The following is a 19,667-nucleotide window of genomic DNA, read 5'->3' on the forward strand; positions in this document are numbered from 1 at the left end:
ATATATATATATATCTTAAAACGCTTCTACTGGTAATTGCTAAAAATGGTAACATAAAAACGCTAAAAAAATGGTAACGCTTTGGAAAACGCTGATAAAAATGCCACAGAAGAGCTTAAACAAACTCTCCATGTAATTAAAACACTTACAGCCAGAATTGACGAACTTACCTATAGAATTGATTTGCAGGATATTGAAATAAAATTCCTGAAAGATAGCAAAAGTAGTGAAAAACCTTTGTTTGTGGTCTACTTGAATCTGTAAAAACTCAACCTAGAAATATAACTAAAGATGACACCGCGGAATTCAAAAAGGTTACGGCATCCTTAAGTAAATCAGACAATATAGTTAGATTTACACGTTTTTAAAAGAATAAGAACTTTTATTCTGGTAAACCAGCTCAGCTTAAGATTGAAGTTGATTCGGTATCTATCAGTAACGACGTTATAGCATCGGCTAAACAATTAGCATTGGGCAATTTTAAAGATATATTTATACGCCCTGACTGCACAGCAGCAGAACAAAGTGATTTTAATAAATTAAACTCAGAAAGGAAGGCAGCTAATTCTGATCTTAACAAGCTTGTAAAACTTGACAAGCCCTTTAGATTTGTCATCCGCAGCGATAAATTGCGATGCATTGACGTCTCATAGGAAGTTGAAATCAATGGACGTAAAAATCATCCTTTCATCAAATGGAGAGATGCACAAGCAGCCAGAATTGCAAAAACACAACGAATCAAAATGTTTACCTGCAAATATTTATTTAAATGCATTAAATACAAAAATAAATTCTGCTAAATCTAACCCTAAAAATACATTTTAAAAATATTTTTATGCTAACGCAACTTCCCTTAATCTGGATAAAATGAACGAATTATCTGCAGTCTGTGACATAAACATGTATGGTTTTATCTTTATTTCTGAGACATGGTTTACTGAAATATCTGCTTCTCAATTGAACAACCACTCACTAGTAAAGAAAAATCAAATTAGTTACGGTGGAGGTGTTGCTATCTACATCAAGCGTGATCTAGTCGTGAATGAGGTATCTGATTGTCATCTAAGAGAAATCTTAAACAACAACAACTTTGAGCAAATATAGTGGGAAATTTAAATCGGTAACAAAATTGTTCTTATTGGTTGTGACTCTAGACCACCTTTATTGCATATAAATGATATAAATAAAAAAATTATATTGGCTAAGCAAGCTGTTGATAGAAAAACGTATAGTTGTATGTTACTAGCAGGTGATTTCAACTTTCCGGAAATTAAATGGACGATGATGACAGGATCGAATTACTAAGTCAAAATAGTGCGGCAAGTGTTTTTTTTTTATACTTTGGCTAATCATAACCTAGAACAATTAGTTGATTTTTCAACATTCGAAGCATCTAATGGTAAAGCAAAAAACATTTTGGATTTAATTATTACAGACTCTTCAACTAGAGTAATCAACTTATCTAGCCCTCTGCCGTTAGATAATTCGTCGCAAGACATTCGCATATTGAGTTGGGATTATGTTGTCCTTTCTAAAATTGAGGCTACTTTTTCAAACAAAAAATATGACTTTAATAAAGTTGACTATATAAATTTCGGTAAAAAGATTATGGAAACTAACTGGAAGCAATTATTTGAAAATAAAAACACTAATGGGTGCTATAAACTTTCTGCAAAAAACATGATAAACTCAGCAAGCAATTTATTCCGTTAAAAAAAGTCCACACCACTTGTAATGCTCCGTGGATGAATAAGGTGGTACTAGATATAATAAAGCAAAAAAAAAAAATTGGGCAATTACTTATCTGCAATTAACTGGCAATCAGTGCAGAAAGCATGTAAACGTCGTGTTTGAGTATTTGAAGCACAAAATAGTATCAGATAAAAGTAATCCTAAAAAGGTGTACGCTTATGCTAAGGCGCAACAGAATGTTCATGTATCTATTAGTGCTATATCGGATGCAAAAAGGTGAAGCGTTAACAGAGGGAATACATATTGCAAACAGTCTTAACGAAGACTTCAAATCAGTTTTTGTTGATGATAGTAAAAGTAGTCAGTTACCTATTTTTAAGAGAAGACATTATCAAGAGGACTTAGGCAAAATAATTATTAATTTTGAAGCGATGTTAGCTTATTTGAAAGGTTTGAAACCAAATAAATCTATTGGTGCTGATAACGTTAGTCCAAAAGTACTTAATGAATCCGCAGCTCAAATGACCCTCTTACTTTACTTTACAATAAAGTACTGTCCAAAGGCTCAACATCTACAGCACATTACACCGTTGTTTAAAAAAGGAAGTCGTCTTGATGCCGCTAATTATAAACCAGTGTCTATCACATCAGTTTTATGTGAAGTAATGAAAATTATCAGGAAACAGATAACTAAATATCTTTAAAAAACGAGCTGCATCTCACATAATTAACATGGATTTATGTCCGAAAAAGGATGGATGTTTTACTTATTGGAGATTGTCGACTACATCACGAAAGCGTAAAGTAAAAGAAATTTTGTCGGTATTGCATTTTTGGACTTCGCGAAAGCATTATTGGGATTAATGGCATTGTTCTAAAATGGAATGAGTCATTTTTGATTAGTAGAAAACAGCGAACTGTTTTAGGTGAACACTCTAGCGACTAGACCGATGTTCTAAGCGAAATTCCTCAAGGGTCTGTACTTGGTCCAACATCATTTATCATTTATATAAACGACTTAACGGAGAAGTTAAAATCAGTTCATAAAATTTATGCTGACAACACTAAACTGTTATAAGAAATAAGACCTGAGTTTTACTATGCTGATCGCCTGATCCTCCAAAACGATTTAAACATTGTCGCAGAATGGTCAAAGGAATGGCTAATGGAGTTAAATGTTCCAAAATGTAAAGTTATGCACCTTGGTTGTGGAAATAGTAATCATGAATATGTAATGAATGATGTAAATACATCACTTACTCTTGAGGCAACGGATATTGAGAGAGACCTGGGTATCTTTATATCTAATGATCTAAAATGGAATCAGCACATACAGGTTGCAACACGTAAAGCAAATTTGATACTTGGCCTATTAAAAAAAGCATTTAGATCAAGAGATATGAAGCTTTGGAGTAAACTATACACTACGTATGTTAGGCCACATCTGGAACTCACTGTTCCGGTATGGTGTCCTTACTTAGTAAGCAACAAAAGTACCTCATGATTTAATAGGATTACCTTATGCTGAAAAGTGTCGGCGATTCAATTTTATTACTTTGGAAACTTGCGGGAAACTTGATCCAACAGTTTAATCTAAAAAACGGTTTTGAGTGTATGAATTGGCATAATCCACCGATTCGCAGATCATCTTCCAACGTCCTAATGCGTGAATTCACATATAACAATGCTCGTCACAATTTTTTTACAAATCGTATTGTCAATGATTGGAATAACTTGCCGTCCGCATGCAAAAAGGTTCCGCCAGTTAACGCATTTAAGAATAGAAATGACAAGTATTTTTTTTCTACAGCTGCAAACAGCACATCTTTTAATGAAGATGAGCTGCACGTTTATTAATTGTCTTTTTTTGTTTTTATTAATTTTATTAATTATACGTTTATTAATTGTCTTTTTTTTTTTTTTTGTTTTTGTTTATTATGCGTGCTTTAGCAGCTAAAAAAATTGACTTTTTAGATACTATTTTTCATAGATGTAAACTTTAATTAAATGAAAGCTTTTTTCTCTTTTTCTCGATTTTGATATCAACTTACTTGCTACAAAAAAACAAATGCTTTAATTTTTACTTAAAGTTTATATTTTACAAACCATAAATTTTTGTATAACTTGTTGGTTTTGTTTGTTTGTTTTTTAATTATTTGTCATTTTATCTAAGAGGACTTATTTAAAAACTCTCTTTAGAAAATTTTTAATGGTTACAAAACTATTTACTTAGTGACAAATCCGCATCAATTTACACGTGAATTGAATAAAAAGCTATAAATAAGAAATTTAGAAGAAAATATCAAACACTCAGAAATAATCAGTATCTTCCAGTCATAAAAGATTGAAAGTTGTTTTTGTTTGTTTGTTCCTCATTTGCAAATTTACATAATGGCATTGGGTAAAAGAAACTACAAAAAAATTGTTTTAATTTTAAAAATTTATAAAGTTTTCATAGATAATTATAAAAAGTCACATAATTTTCATGTTTTTTACCTTAAAAAAAAAGTGCTAATATTTACTATGTAAAATGTAATGTGCACTCATAAAAACGGATCACACATAAGTTATTTCAAAGTCAGTTTTTGCAACAAACATTTACATAACATACAAATACATAAAAGCAAAAAAGACAAATAATTTATTTATTAGAAAGCAACTAAGCAAACGCGCCGTATACATCCACACACATTCTTCCAGAGTTATCTCCCTCATAATAGTTAAGAAGATCTTCGTAGTTCCATACTGCGATGTAGTCTCCAATTTTAAAGTAGGTAGGGTAATTATAGTTAACGAAAATAACTTCGTTATCGGTTGGTAGAAATCCAGGATACTGATAGTTTTTTGACCCATCAATGTATAAATAATTTAGACTTTGAGATGGAAAGAGAACCAATCTCTTGTTATCCGTAACTGCAAGATTAAAATATCTTTGATCATTAAAACATCCAAAATTGCTTCCCGTAAATGAATCATGACATTTTAATCTCCCATTCAAGTACACAATCTTTATACCAACTAATACACCGTTTTGGTTAATCGGAACTTGTGCTGGCAAATCGTCCTTCGCGTGAAGACAAACTTCTTTTTTTAACGAACTCCATTTCAAATCAAATACAAATCCTGATCCTGAAACTTTTAATTTTAGATAAAAATTAAACACAAGATAAAGTGACAAAAAAGAATAAGTTTATAGGTGTTTATAAGAAGCTTTTTAGTTAAAAACTGTTAATAAAGTTTTTATAAATCATTTTTTAAAGTCAAATAACAAACTAAAACTTCTTATAAATACTATAAGTTTATTGAGATGTTTCCATTCACCTTCTGGTTGTTAACAAAAACGTAGTTACTTTTATATGTAAACATTATTAGTTTTTTAAGTAACGTAAAAGTCTTATAATATTGATGAACATGTATATAAACACACCTTGGTTGTAAGTAAACTTAAAAGTTCGTAGAAGTTAAACAGATATAATGAACATTCATGGTGTTTGAGAACAAAATGAACTTTATTTTTTTCATAACTTTAAAAAATTTAAAAATAATTTATAAGTATAAATCTATATATAGTTAGTTATACTAAACATAAAAATAAAAATATAAATGTTATACCTATGCATTGATCTAAATAACATTTTACTGTTTCAGATAATTCTCCAACACAGTCATTACCACCTCCGCTCGGAATAGGATTTGTACAAGTTCTTACTCTACTTTTGTTTGCATCACCACACGTTGCGGAACACGCAGAATATGCACTCCACTCGGATAAACCTCCATCAACTAAAATGATAAGTTACTTGAAAGAGCAATATCAATAAAATATTACAATAATATGTTAAGGCTTTTTTTTAATTAGTACAGTTTCTTTGCTAAATATTAAATGAAATGCTAAATACATTTTCAAAGTAAAAAATAAAAAATACACTCTTTGTTAAGTTAATTCTGTTTTTTACGTAATGAAATTTAAAAAGCATGATAAACTTTAAAAAATAAAAAACATTTACATTTATTCACAATTATTTATATGTCTTACTTAAATAAAATAATAAAATTTAAATAAATCAAAGCATCAGTACCTGGACAAGCTTTTAAGTTACATTTTTTTGTTTGTGAACGCTCTCCAACGCAATCTTTGCCACCGGCGCTAGGAACAGGGTTTGTACAAGTTCTAACTCTTTGTTCAATACCATCGCCACAAGTTGCTAAACATGCAGAATATGTGCTCCACTCTGAGAAACCTCCGTCGACTAAAATAATAATACACTTAAAAGTTCATTATCAGCAAACACATAATTAAATTGCTAAACTTTGTTTTTCTTTAAGACAGTTTTTATACTTTATAAAATATAAAAAGCTAGATACGTTTTCAATGTAAAATGTAAATTACACACTATTTGTTCAACTATTTAATGTTCTGTTTTTTAGAAAAGGCATGATAAACTTTAAACAATAAAAAACATTTACATTTTTTTACAATTATGTAAATATCTTACTTAATCAAGATAATAAAAATTTAACTTATAACTTTAAATATAATTTTAAATAGCGTATCTAGATCAGCAATTGCTTACTTGTTTTGCTTATCTTTATAGCATACCGCTTTGACAGAAAGAAAAGAGAGAAATAAACAAGAAAAAAATGAAAGAAAAAATTGCTACCCAACCCCAAACTCTCAGTCAATATAGCGTCTCTCTTTGCGAAATCAGGCTAAAAGTTAGTATCTAATATAGGCTATAAGATAGTTGGTGTATGAACTAAAGTACCCGGCAGCAGGCTATTTCAGTATGACGTCAATCATGTTATCTAAACACGCATTTATAGTTTTAGTATTTTTTTTTTTTTACACTTATCATGAAACACCTTTACGACATTATTTCTTTTTCCATTTTTGAAAGTGTTTATTAAATTCATTTGCAACACTACTCCTTTTTTTGTTTTCGACACTATTCATTAAAACGCCTTTGCGACATCTTTCCTTTTTCTATTTTTGACACTATTTATTAAACTCATTTGCGACATTATACCATTTTTGTTTTTCGACAATCAATAATGAGACAATTTGCGACACAACTCCTTTTTCACATTTTCGACAATCAAATTTGAGCCAATAAAAGTTTACGACTATCAAAATTTTGGGACTCTATTCAGCCCCACCTAAAAAAACATTCACATTTTTTTTACAATTATGTAAATCTCTTACTTAAATAAAATAATAAAAATTTAGATAAATCAAAGTATCAGTACCTGGACAAGCTTTTAAAAAACATTTTTGTGTTTGCAAACGCTTTCCAACACAATCTTTTCCACCAGGGCTAGGAACAGGGTTTGTACAAGTTCTAACTCTTTGTTGATTACCATCGCCACAAGTTGCTGAACATGCAGAGTATGTGCTCCACTCTGAGAAACCTCCGTCGACTAAAATAATAATATTCTTAAAAGAACATTATCAGCTAACAAATAATTTGATACTTAAACTTTTTCTTTTAGAATTTTTTCTTTTAAGTTTTTATTCTATATAAAATATAAAAAGCAAGATACGTTTTCAATGTAAAACTTAAATTAAACAATATTTGTTCAATTAATTAAGGTTCTGCTTTTTACAAAAAAGCATGATAAACTTTAAACAATAAAAAACAATTACATATTTTTACAATCATGTAAATGTCATACTTAATTAAAATTATAAAAATTTAAATAAATCAAATTATCGTACGTTTACAAACTTCTAATAAACATTTTTGTGTTTGCAAACGCTCTCCAACACAATCCTTGCCACCAGAGCTAGGAACAGGGTTTGTACAAGTTCTAACTCTTTGTTGAATACCATTGCCACAAGTTGCTGAACACGTAGAATATGAGCTCCACTCTGAGAAACCTCCATTTCCTAATTTAATATTCTTTAAAGATCAGTATCAGCTTACAAATAATTAGATATTTAAACCTTTTTTTCTAATTTAGTAAAGTTTTTATACTAAGTAAAATATTAAATGCTGGATTCGAGATTAAAAATCTCCATTTCGCAGCATGAAATTTCATAAGAACGAGTAATTTCAAAAACAAAAAACATTTCCAAATTATTAGAAGTAATAAAAAAAATTTAAGTTAAAATTAGAAATAAGAATCGGTAAAATGCAAACTTTTTTGCAAATTCAAACATTCTTTTTTTTTTTTTTTGCTAATTAAAACAATATATTGTAAGGACTACATAGTTGAGTTATTTGTAACATTTGTTTTATTTTAAATAGTTGTTATACTTATTTTTATAATATATCATATCTAATTGAAATAAATATATTTAAAAAGACACCCGCTGATTCATTTGTTTGGTACAAGCCAAAAGTATATAAAAGTTACTTTTTTTCTCGAACTTTTATTTATTTATTATTTGTTTATTTATTTCTTCATTAAAAAAAGAATACAAAGCCATCTTACATTGAAAAAAATTTACATGACCGGGGCTAAAAGAAGACAATATTTACCTAATAACTATGCCCCGTCAGGGTTGGAACTGATAATAAGGATTAAGGTAAACAATATACATATGCACATATATATATATAGTATCGGACAAAACGAGTGCAACCAAATAATGCTAAATTAGTTTCTTTATATAAAAGTGCTGCATTTTTTCAATTTAGAGAAATAACTATGTAACTGTTTAGAGACAAAGTTATTCAAGTTTTATTCATCACAAAGTTTTTTATTTGTACACGAAAATAAATAAATTAATCAAAGGTATTCAAAAAAGTTGATTTCATTCTGGACAAAACAAGTGCAACTCGACCAAGCTGAATTTCGCTATCAATATTTCGTGGCGAATCCTTTGTTGTCGATCACAGCCTTGCATCTTCGAGGCATAGATTCAATCAGGTGATCAATGAAACTTTGTGGAATCGCTGCTCAGGCCTTTTCAATTTGTTCAAACAGTTCATCCTTATTACGAACACCTTCAAGATTAATTCTGCGGTTGACGATCTCCCACAGGTTCTCGATAGGGTTGAGATCCAGAGATTGAGGCGGCCAATCCATCATCGATAGGTGGTTGTCTTAAAACCACTGCTTGACTACTTTTGCAGTGTATTTTGGATCGATGTATTGCTGAAAAAACCATTTTATTGGCATATTCTATTCAGCATGAAGTAACATAACATCTTTCCGGATATTTTTATACATGAAACGGTCCATTATTTCATCGTTTCGATGTATCGGACCTGGACCGTTAGCAGAAAACACCCCCAGACCATTACATTGCCTCCAACATGCTTCACAGTCTTATGGCAGTAAAGTAAATGGAGGCGTTTTCCGGTCGGTCGACGTACACAGCAAATGCCATCGCTCCCAATGATGTTGAACTTCGATTCATCACTGAATAGGACAGTTCGCTATTTCTGCACATTCCAGTCAATATGAGATGTAGCAAACTGGAGTCTTTTCTTCTGGTTTTTTAGTAAAATCAGTGGTTTCTTTGCAGGGCGTCGAGAAAACAATCCGGCTTCAACATCACGTCGTCTGATTGTTCGGTCCGATACAGACAGCTCTAATTGCTTTTGTATCTTGACTGATGATATCCAGGGATCCTTCTTGACGGATCTGACGATCATAGAATCCTCTCTAGAAGTGGTGGAACGCGGTCTTCCACCTTTGTTATCTGCTGCCAACTTCCCCGCAGAACAATATTTGGAACATAGTCTTGATACGGTCCATTTTTTCACGCGATGTCTATCACAAATGTTTTTATAGTGACATTCCACTTACGTAATCGCCAATAATTTTCGTTCTTAGTTCCAACCCAAGACTGTCGGGAGCCATTTTTGCATTTGAAGTCATAAAAGTAATAAAAATAAATAATCACGCTTCTCAAGGCTTACCGCGTTACATTTACCTTGCGATGATACAATAATGCTATTTGGAACACAATGTCTTGGTTGGATGTGGACTGTATTGAGGTAATGAAACACTTGTTGTATTTCACTTGTTGTATTGATGTTCTTCGATAAAACACTTTGATAAAACTCACTTCGATAAACTGTCTTGATAATACTGACTGATTGACTTCCATATACTGACTGAATTACATGTCGATTTACATGTCTCTTATACAGTAAAATGAACCTGTGTGAACCTGTTCTGGAAGATTCTAGATGCTTCTTTTCGATGCTTCTGGAAGCCTTTGGATGCGTCTGGATGCTTCTGAATGTTTCCGGTTATATATATATATATATATATATATATATATATATATATATATATATATATATATATATATATATATATATATATTTATATACACCTTATTTAACGTTTATTTTTCCGGTTTGAAGTTTTTCGTCACTGGGGCCACTGATTTTTACAATTAACTCCATACCGTTCTATTTTTCCTCAACATTCTTTGAGCATAGCATGGTCTAAATGACGAACTCAGAGAAAGCATACCTCGCTGAACGTCAAACTGTTGGCATAACAATTCAATTATTGTACTTGATTGATGTTTCAGTTGGCAAGCTGGTAAAGAATGTGTCTCGGTCCTTTAGTAAACCAGTGCTCGTCTTTAATTTTAACCACATAGATATCCAAACTCCCGGAACAAAATCAATTATTAATTTAATGTTTTTTTTTTTTAATTTTTGATTTCCATCTTATGCTTTGAGATCCAAACTTTTTAAAGTCTGGAAGTTTTCAACCATCTGAAATGATTAACTGGCACAATTTTATGTGAAGCCAATTGCGGGTATATTTCCACTTCTAATGGCAGGCACTATTTTATACCCATAAAACTAATCTAAAAATAAATTTTTCATTATTTAATCTTTTAGAGTAATAAGAGGATTTCTGATATCAATTTTTTCAAAGGATAAGTTAATTTCCTGGACAGTGACGTCATTAAAAATTTTTCCAATATAGCCTCTTTATTTGTTGCTGCTCAGAGTCTCTCCATCTAGATTTTTCATTAGATGACGCAGAGGAAGTTAATTTGTATGCAGTGCGCAAAAAAGCTAAACTAGCCAGTTTTGCTTTTTTTCTAACTTCACTTTCAGCGAATGAAATGCCCTGCTAATTAAATGCCTCGTCTAACTACTCTGTGTTAACACTATTAGAATCACAACCTATTGCCTTTAAGTGTTTATCGGTACCACTATTTTTCAAAAGTTCATACATTTTCAGAGCAATTACCTCAACGTGCTTTATATGAGTTTGAAATTCTTCAGTTTTGAAATAAAAAAGATACTTACCACCGGGCTTTTGATATCAGACTATTTAATGTTTTTCTTTAGTTGTTGCACTATAATATTTAGTTAAACCTTCAACAATTAATTGAACTTTTGTATTATCAATTTTGCCACCTAAAATAAAAACAGAATCATTAATGCTAGTCGTAGATTGAGTGTCAAACTCTATAGAAAGAGATTGCATAACTTTTTCTTGAGCTTGCTTGACTTTGTTGTGATCGATAACTAACTTGGTATCGTCTTCTTTAATTATTTCTGCATCCTTCCAAGCTGCCATCGCATTTGCTACTGCTTCTTGTAAGCCTGTATCATATTGCATGTTTGCTAAAAATATGTTAGAAACACGGTCACAATTCCTTTTTCCTTGTAAACGTTCCTGAATATCATTCTATCGACACATTAAATTAAGTTCAGTAATGCTGTTTGTTATGCTGCCTTCAATACTAAATAAGTCCTCTGTTTCACTAAATTCAAACAAAAACCTTTCTTCCTGACTTCTAATTATTTGTTGCAGTTTTTTAGACACTTTTTTATTTTTTTAACAATAAATAAAGGAATAGAACTTTCATTAAATTATATTTTGTAAAATACTTTAAGCACAAATAGATTTAATTATATACTTTTTATGTGTTATGTCTTAACATTAGTAAAATACAAATCATCTTATGTCAAATTTATCGTGAATTTAATTATACTTTTTTAGTTTTAAGTCAAAACTGACAAAAATTTTTATGTAACTAAAATTAATTTTACATTGGAGTTTAATTAATTTTTATTCATATACTAATAATTGATAAAAAAGGTAACTATTTAACTAAAATCTAACTTCTTCCTTCTTTCTTCTTTCTCTAATTTTGTGTAGCTTTTTGTTTTCTATTAAATCAGCTATCTGATTTGATGTGTACTAGAAGTCTTTATTTTAGCTCTTTGGCCAAGTATAAAAAATAAAATTCTTTAGAATCTTTTCTTCTTTCCGCACGTGCAATTAATGCGGGCTTCATCGTTACGTTCTGACGATCAGTTTTTCACTTAACAAGTAGTATATTAGCAATTAAATTTTGGTATGTCAAACAATTTGTCAAGTTTATCCATAAATCTATCTTTATCCTTTAGCTTGCTTTTACCCTAGTAACCAGGTTGGCTGTATTCCAATTATCCATCAATCTTGCAGTAATTTAATGTTTGATATGTGTTACAGGATATTGAAAGAAAGCATTTGAGAAGATCCATTCACCAATCAACTTTAAGTAAATATTGTTCATTAAGTATTTTATCAGAATATTTCTTTTAGTTCTATTGCTTCTTTCTTGTAAAAACAGATATTAAAGAAAACCTCATGGCGTTGGTAACTCCAATACAATAAATCTATTCTGAAACCAATATATTCCTAAAGCTTTGATCTTTGATTTTAATTTTTTTCTTGTTTTAGCGTCAAATTAGTGGTACAGAAGTTTTCAATATACCGAGTTTTTGCAAGAACTTTTTTTTAAAAACTCATTAAGTGTGACACACTCTGCATGGTCGCGCCCATTTTATGTTAGATACTGAAAGACCATTAAATAACTTTGCTAGTATAAAATTTGAGAAACAAACGTGAATTGAGGATAAAGTTCATCTTTGCTGAGAAGATGAGAAGAATGCGCATGAAAAACGTTAAAGCCGAGTACAAAACAACTTTTAAGAGTAAAAACAGCTTTAAAAACAGAGTTAATTAGCTACGATACAGGTAAAATGACCTCAGAATGCAGTGGGACCTCATAATGTCAGGTTTGAATTAAACCAAAATAGAACTCAATTTTTTTAATTAAATTTTAAAAGCGTTGAATAATCTAATTAAAGAGTATAATGCTAAGTCATAAAAAAACAATATTACATAAATCCTTTCAAAATAATCTAAATTACGAAGACGTTGAAAATACTTTATAAGCAATAAACTTATTTTTTTTAAATAATTTTAAATATTTCAATCCCTTCTGAAAAGTTTGCAGAACCTTATCAGAAATGTTGCCTTCAAAAAAAAATTCAAAATGAGGCGAATAGAGAACGCTAGGTTGTATTCTAGATAAAATCAGTTATAGGAATGAAGTTTTCAATGTTATTTTCATCAGACTCAAACTGAAGGCATTTTTTGGATCCTATTTCACAAAAGGGTTTGATAAAATTCGGTTTTAAGCCTGTTTTACCTCGGCATGATGCTTTACTACATGTTGATTTCAAAACATTATGGCAACACGAGCATTCTCGAAGTTTACTTGCTACGCAAACATTCTTTCCACATGTACACTCTTCCTTTCATTTATAAAATGCCTCAATTTGTTGTTGTAGCTTGGATTTTCTATCTTTATTTGCTTTTATCCTTTTTGGCTTTGTCTTCCTTGATTAAAGAAACCGTTTCCAATATTTTTTCCCCCTCCATTGAGCCGTGAATCTGGGTAACTCTAACATTTTCTTTTTTCAATTAAGGTGTTACTTTGGTTACAGGGAACAAGTTAAGCATTTCTTTCAGTGATATTAATTTATCCGATATTGTTTGATAAGCTTCCATAGCACTTTCGTATTTATGTTTCCAATATCTTGCTGAGCCATAGCGAACATCTTATGGAGATGAAACTGTTACTGCTGTTGACATATGATCTTTTTTGGTATTTTCATGAATACACAGCTCAGCTCGTAAAAACTTATCTTCCTGCATCCACTTAACAATAAGTTCTCCGCTTGAAATGCCAACTTTTTTACCTGCATTTTTGATTGTTTATTTTGATGCCCACTCTGGCCATAATTCTGCAAGTATATTCATGAAACTTTCTCTGTTGATTGTCATAAACGAAGAATAAAGTACAGACTTAGCACTTCTTCACTCAGAGTGCATTTTCTGAATGATTTGATAAAGGAGCTGGGTAACGCCAGTTGCATCAGATGGAGTGATGAAAATTCTAATATTTTTGCTTCTTAGGAATGTCAATACATCACAGTCAAATCTTGATGAGTGACCATCAGATAGGACAACAACAGGCCGCTTTATATTGCTTTTTTCTAAAAATTGGTTAAACATTTGATATGCACATTGAAATGTACTGTGATCCTGACTTCATTCTCATTTGTGGAGTTAAGAAGATTCGGAACACGTATAACTGCTTCCTTTGGAGCCATGTGGGCACTAATCCCTTTTCCCTTGAATATGATTTGGCACATTGCTATATCTCCTCCAAAGGAAACAAAGGATGTATAGTCACGCATTCTCTATTTTCTCTCATCATCTTTTGACAACTTTCCCCTCTTCCAGCATACACTAAACCATTTTGAGTATCATCAACTCCATAGTTTATAAACTGGGGGTTTCATCATGATTGTAAATCTTACTGGTATCTATATATCCCTGTCATACACCTATTTCTAATTGATTTGCATCAATGAAAATATAACATTCTATAAGTTCAGCTAATTTGTTATGATGTTTACATGCCATTGCTTTTGTGCAGTTAAGGGCACGATTTATGAATACAGTTCCTTGTCTCTTTTTGGCTATGTACTTTTGATAATTTGCATCCCAACGCTTCCAAAAAGACTTGCTAAGCTTCTTTATTCGGAGTGCTCGTTAAGCATTTGGTGATAGCTTAATGATCTGACGTCCACAAAGGTTTCTATAGACTTGCTTTCTTACTTCCAAAACATTCAAAATTATCCTTGTCAACTCCGAATTGTTCAAACCTTGGAGGCACCTAAATATATTATTGAAATAATAATACAAGAAAAATAAATAGTATAAGCTTAGTTTTCTTAATGAACAATATTAAAAAAATCAGGAATTTATTACAGTATATAACAGTTTATAAAAAAATGTTTTATTTCTTAATTGTGTGTAGATATTACCTATTCTTGTTTCTTATATAACAGACTAACGACTCTTCTTCATCTTTTGTAAAAATTGAACAATATTCCTTCTTGTTTCCAGTTATAATGACACCGTCAATTCGTTTATTTATTGTTCTTAGATCTTTAATTAGTGGAGATTTTTCTGAATTGATTGCGGCCCAACCATTTTTGTTGTTGATTCGGCACCACTCAAGTGCTTCCTCTAAATGCTTACTTTTCATCATTATGACATCTCTTAGAACACTGCATCTTGATTTCCTTGTTGGTTTAATTCTAAAAGACTTTCCCATTTCTTATTTATTCTTTACTAAAAGGAATATCAAAACACACTTTTGTATTTGCGCTTTGCTTTAGTAAACGCACTTTAGTTTAACTTTTTTTTTTTTCAAAAGCAAACAAAGAAAACACACTAAAGTGTGTTTTGAATGAGGTTTCGTGACGAAACTATAAGCAGAATATTCATTCTATAACGTCAAAATGAAATTAAATGCAAATAACTTTTCTTTTTTTTGTAATTAATTTTTATTTTCTTAGCGTTCTGAGGTCCCTTAACCTAGCATTGTGTGGTGGAATGTAAAAAGTATGAAAGATAAGTGAATCAAACATTTAGAAATATATTCAGCATGCAAAATAAATAATTTATTCAGAAATTCATGATTCCCTAAGCAACTTTGGCAACAATACTACCTACTATTTAACCTGACATTCTAAAGTCACAAATGAAAAAACAATGTCCTAAATATTTATCTACAGACATATGAAAACCATAGTATAAAATTATTAAAACATTTTGGCAATCTAGTCGGAGTATTACTTTAACTCATAAAAGTGAAAACAAAGTATATGCTCAAATATTTTGAGCTTAGCAGAATCTTAAAAAACACCTAACATTCTGAGATCCCTTTAGCTGTAAACAGTTTGTGGAAAAAGCCAAATTAAATATCAAAGTATTTAATACGTACATCTGAAACAAATACCAAAATATAAACTTAATTGTGCTCTCAAAAATATAAAAGATAGAACTACTATTGATAATACCAGCAAATGCAATATATTTTAATATATTGCATTTGATTAATATATTGCAAAGATTAAGTATGTAATACTCGTTTAAAAACGAGTATTACATACTTAATCTTTGAAGAGGAGCCTTATAGTTTTCTCGCAAATTATTACAGAGCAACAAAGGTACGTCGCAAACAAAAAACGGATTTATTTATACCTTAAGAAAATAATCAAGAACGAGTTATTGAATATTCTAAAACAAAATATCAAAAAGTATTATGAGTAATATTAGTTCAACGTATAATATTTTCTTTGCCTGTCAAATAATATCTTATAAGACTTGGTTGTAAAGTGATTGGATTTAAATTACCAATGAAAGAGTTAAGACATGTGATTAATTAAATCGTAAATAAATATGTACATTTTTGGGACGCATTATTTTTTAAGGGAAAGTTAGATCATAGTCTGACCAGTTGAAGAGCGCTCTTATTTATCTTATTGTTGGCATTTTTTTAAATCACAATCTTCCAACAAATGCATCCTGTAAACGAAGACTCAAAAGAAGAATATTATCAAGATTGAGTTTTCCTTGGGTTTTGCAAATGACTGGTCGTTCAATAAACTGTCATATATAAAAAAAATCAAATCAAAGCGACAAAGTTTGATTTCAAAAAATCAAATCAAGGCGACAAAGTAAGTAAATTTTTGGAATGATCAAATCGCCTTTTATGTAATTTACTATCAAAAATCAAATCAAAGTGACGAAGAAAATATGATACGTTAAACAATTATGAACTATTACAGCAACAACAAGATTATGTATAAATCAAAACACGGTTTCATTTTTAAAATAGTCTGCAGTACCAATATTAAAAATATAGGTACTATTAATAAAAACCACATAAGATATCTCTAGCTTGAAGAAAGTATTTGACAATGAGCGCCACCGTAATATCATTCATAAAGTAAGAGCAGATGACATACAAAGTTAATAAATAGCGAAGCCCAGGAACAGCAAGTTAAAAAACGTTTTAGGTAATTCTATATCTAAATGAAAAGACGAAGCTAGCATTGCACTTACAGGTTTCGTACTAAATCCTCTTCTTTTTTTTTTCTTAGTTAATGATTTACCTGCTCAGACCTCAAAAATTGACTTTATATTACCAAATAAACTACCATCTTACAATAGTAAAATAATCAAAGTTATTTGAAAGCCAAAAGATCCTAACCTAGATCAAAAAGGTAATGGTAAATAATTGGTACGATTATTTTTTCATAACATAAGGTATCAAAATTTTTGTAGAATATTAAAAAATTTTGGCGTCTTAGTATTTTCAGTTTTCTTTAAAAAGTTAAATAAAATCTTATTTTTACTCAATTCATATTTTCAAACACAGTCTCTAAAGTCTGTTTTCACATGGTAAGTGTGAAATTTAAACATAATTTGTAATTTGTAAAATAAATTAAAAAAAAATTTCCTAAAAACTTCCATAAATGCAGTAATGGTGCAATGGTAGAGCGCTTGCCTTATGAGCGAGAAATTTCGAGTGTGATCCCCACTACGTCTATGGTTGTACCGCGCTCAACTTGTTTCTCCGCGCAGCGGCCTTGTTTGTTTTGGTTCATATTTCGGAGTTACAGAGTTGAGTTTTAAACATATGTAGCCTCCCTGATATTAATGTCCTTATTATCCTTAGGGAGGTTAAATGATATCAAGTTCTTAGTCAGTTATGTCAGTTTGCATTTAAGCAAGTTTTCACTTACACAGCTCATTGTAACGGCATTATTATGGCTTCCAGATACTACGTGAATTATTCTGACAACCTTTTGTTATATATGTGGTAAAAATGTAGTCAAAATATATAAATGAGCCCACACCAACAATCTCAAAAAGCTCTACAAACTGTTCTGTGATTACGCAGTAGACAAAGAGTTACAATTTTTTGAAAGCAAACTGCCGACCTACCATCTACTTTTTCTATAAGTAAAGACTTAGTTATTCTAACGGCATTCCGGCTCTGTTTAACAAATTTGGTAACAATAAAGAGTCTCCACCTAGTGTGTTATACACACAAGAGTTGCGATGCGTTAATGAAGCATTAAACATTGTATAAATAAGAGAAAGCTATTAAAAACCAGAAGGAAATGTTATAGTGTACCCACTATGATACAGCATGTTGTCTGTCTGTACTGACTTCAAGGTCATGCCATTTTGACGGAACTACAGTAAGGAAACACAAAATACTTGTGTTGTCTTTGCCTCTAGAACAATTAAATTCTTGTTAAGTACTATACAAGGACGCTTTGGCCACTGCAAAACGTAAATATTTCTGGTAATAAAAACATCAGCAACCTTCATTTAGTTGAAAGACAAATTGTAATACTTCCACCTTTAATTAATAACCGAGTCTTATTAGGTAACTAGTGAAAGCTCCTGATTTAGAAATTGCAGCTTTCAGATACCTGGATAAGAATTTTTTTCACATTTGACGAGGCCAGGATTAAAGAAAACTTGTGTTGGGTTTTATAAGAGACAACTCCTAGAGGATGATCATTTTGAGCAGACCATGTTTGACCTTCAATTGACAGCTTGGAAAGCATTTCCAACTATATGCAATGAGTTCCTTGTATTGAACTTCTAACTGCATAGGTATCAGTGCAAAAAGTGCATCATTTTTGATGTTTGATAAAGCTAACTTCAAGACGTGAAGTAAATTCCAAATATTCATATGTTTACCCAGGTTCCAATCATTGTAGCTTTTTGCCAAACTTTTGTATTTTACATAAGTATAAACATATAAATGTTTGAATTTTGCTCTTGTCTGAAAGTTAGCTGTTTAAAACAACTAAAAATGATGCATTTACCACTAGATCTTGTTCGACATCTGCCCCACTCATATGAAGCTCTACGATGCTAAATATCCTTAAAAGTCTGTTTTCTGATGTCGCACACGAAATTTACTATGACACTATTCGTCGTGGTTAGCATTTCTACTAAGATATTGCTGAAATGAAGAAACAATACCGTGGAAAATAATCATCTGAATTGCTTGCAAACTTTTACTAGGTGTTGTAAAGCGATGCCCGTGACGTACCGTCATAGCAAAAACCTAACACAAAACGCTTTTCGTTTTCATAGGAAATGTTTGTAAGAACAATGTTATTATTTATTATAGTTTTTTAAATACTATGAAGTGTGCTATAGAAGAGAAATACAATAAAAATTCAAAGTTTTTAAAAATAAAAATTTTTTAAAATTCAAAAATTCAAAAATAATTTCCGGTTTTCCAAATAAATGATAGAAATAAACGGACTTAAAATTTGAATTAAAAATTTGTTTTTACGCAATTATTTAGCAGCAATTCCTTGTATTACTACTGAAACTTCAAATATTGATAACAAAAAAAAGTTAAATAATATATAAGTTTTAACATTTTTTTCCAATTAATGCTTTATAAATAAATTTGAGCTACACCATTTTATCCTTTTAAACATAACAATTTTAGTCGGATTCAGGTTTACTGAATTTTTAGTATAGTTGTTTTAATTAGTTTAATAATTTTGTATTTAGTTATATTTACAAGTTTCGTTTAAAATGTTTTAAAACATAGTGTTTTAAAACCTTTAAAGCCAAAAAATAGACAAAAATGACTTAAAATGAACAAGTGTAATATAAAGTTTAAAAACTTAATATTAAAATATTTCTTAAAACTGGTTTTAAATTTGGTTCGACAAACAAAATAAAAGTAAAACTTACCTTTACAAATATTGCCGAACCAATCACGACAAATAGCATTAAGCCCTAAAAAAATAATTTTAGTTGTTTTTTTCATGGATATATTGATTTTCCAAGAATAGTATACAAAT

The 19,667-nt window shown here is 30.4% G+C and overlaps 1 protein-coding gene across 3 annotated transcripts in view; it reads right to left on the reverse strand.

Annotated features, from left to right (window-relative positions):
* Window positions 1-4,259: 4,259 nt before the first annotated feature.
* LOC136081821 (coadhesin-like) overlaps window positions 4,260-19,667 on the reverse strand; it is a 34,465-nt gene continuing 19,057 nt past the window's right edge. For 2 of the 3 annotated variants that reach the window (XM_065800051.1, XM_065800052.1), the window contains exons 3-8: window positions 19,558-19,602; window positions 7,409-7,579; window positions 6,940-7,110; window positions 5,772-5,942; window positions 5,305-5,475; window positions 4,260-4,827 (exon numbers count right to left, since the gene is read on the reverse strand). In XM_065800051.1, coding sequence (XP_065656123.1) covers window positions 4,352-4,827; window positions 5,305-5,475; window positions 5,772-5,942; window positions 6,940-7,110; window positions 7,409-7,579; window positions 19,558-19,602 — 1,205 coding nt within the window. In that variant the 3' untranslated portion in view covers window positions 4,260-4,351. The remainder of the gene's footprint in view (window positions 4,828-5,304; window positions 5,476-5,771; window positions 5,943-6,939; window positions 7,111-7,408; window positions 7,580-19,557; window positions 19,603-19,667) is intronic. The other variant, XM_065800053.1, reaches the window with a different exon arrangement.

This window comes from Hydra vulgaris, chromosome 06 (genome assembly GCF_038396675.1).
Source record: "Hydra vulgaris chromosome 06, alternate assembly HydraT2T_AEP".
Classification (NCBI taxonomy): domain Eukaryota; kingdom Metazoa; phylum Cnidaria; class Hydrozoa; order Anthoathecata; family Hydridae; genus Hydra; species Hydra vulgaris.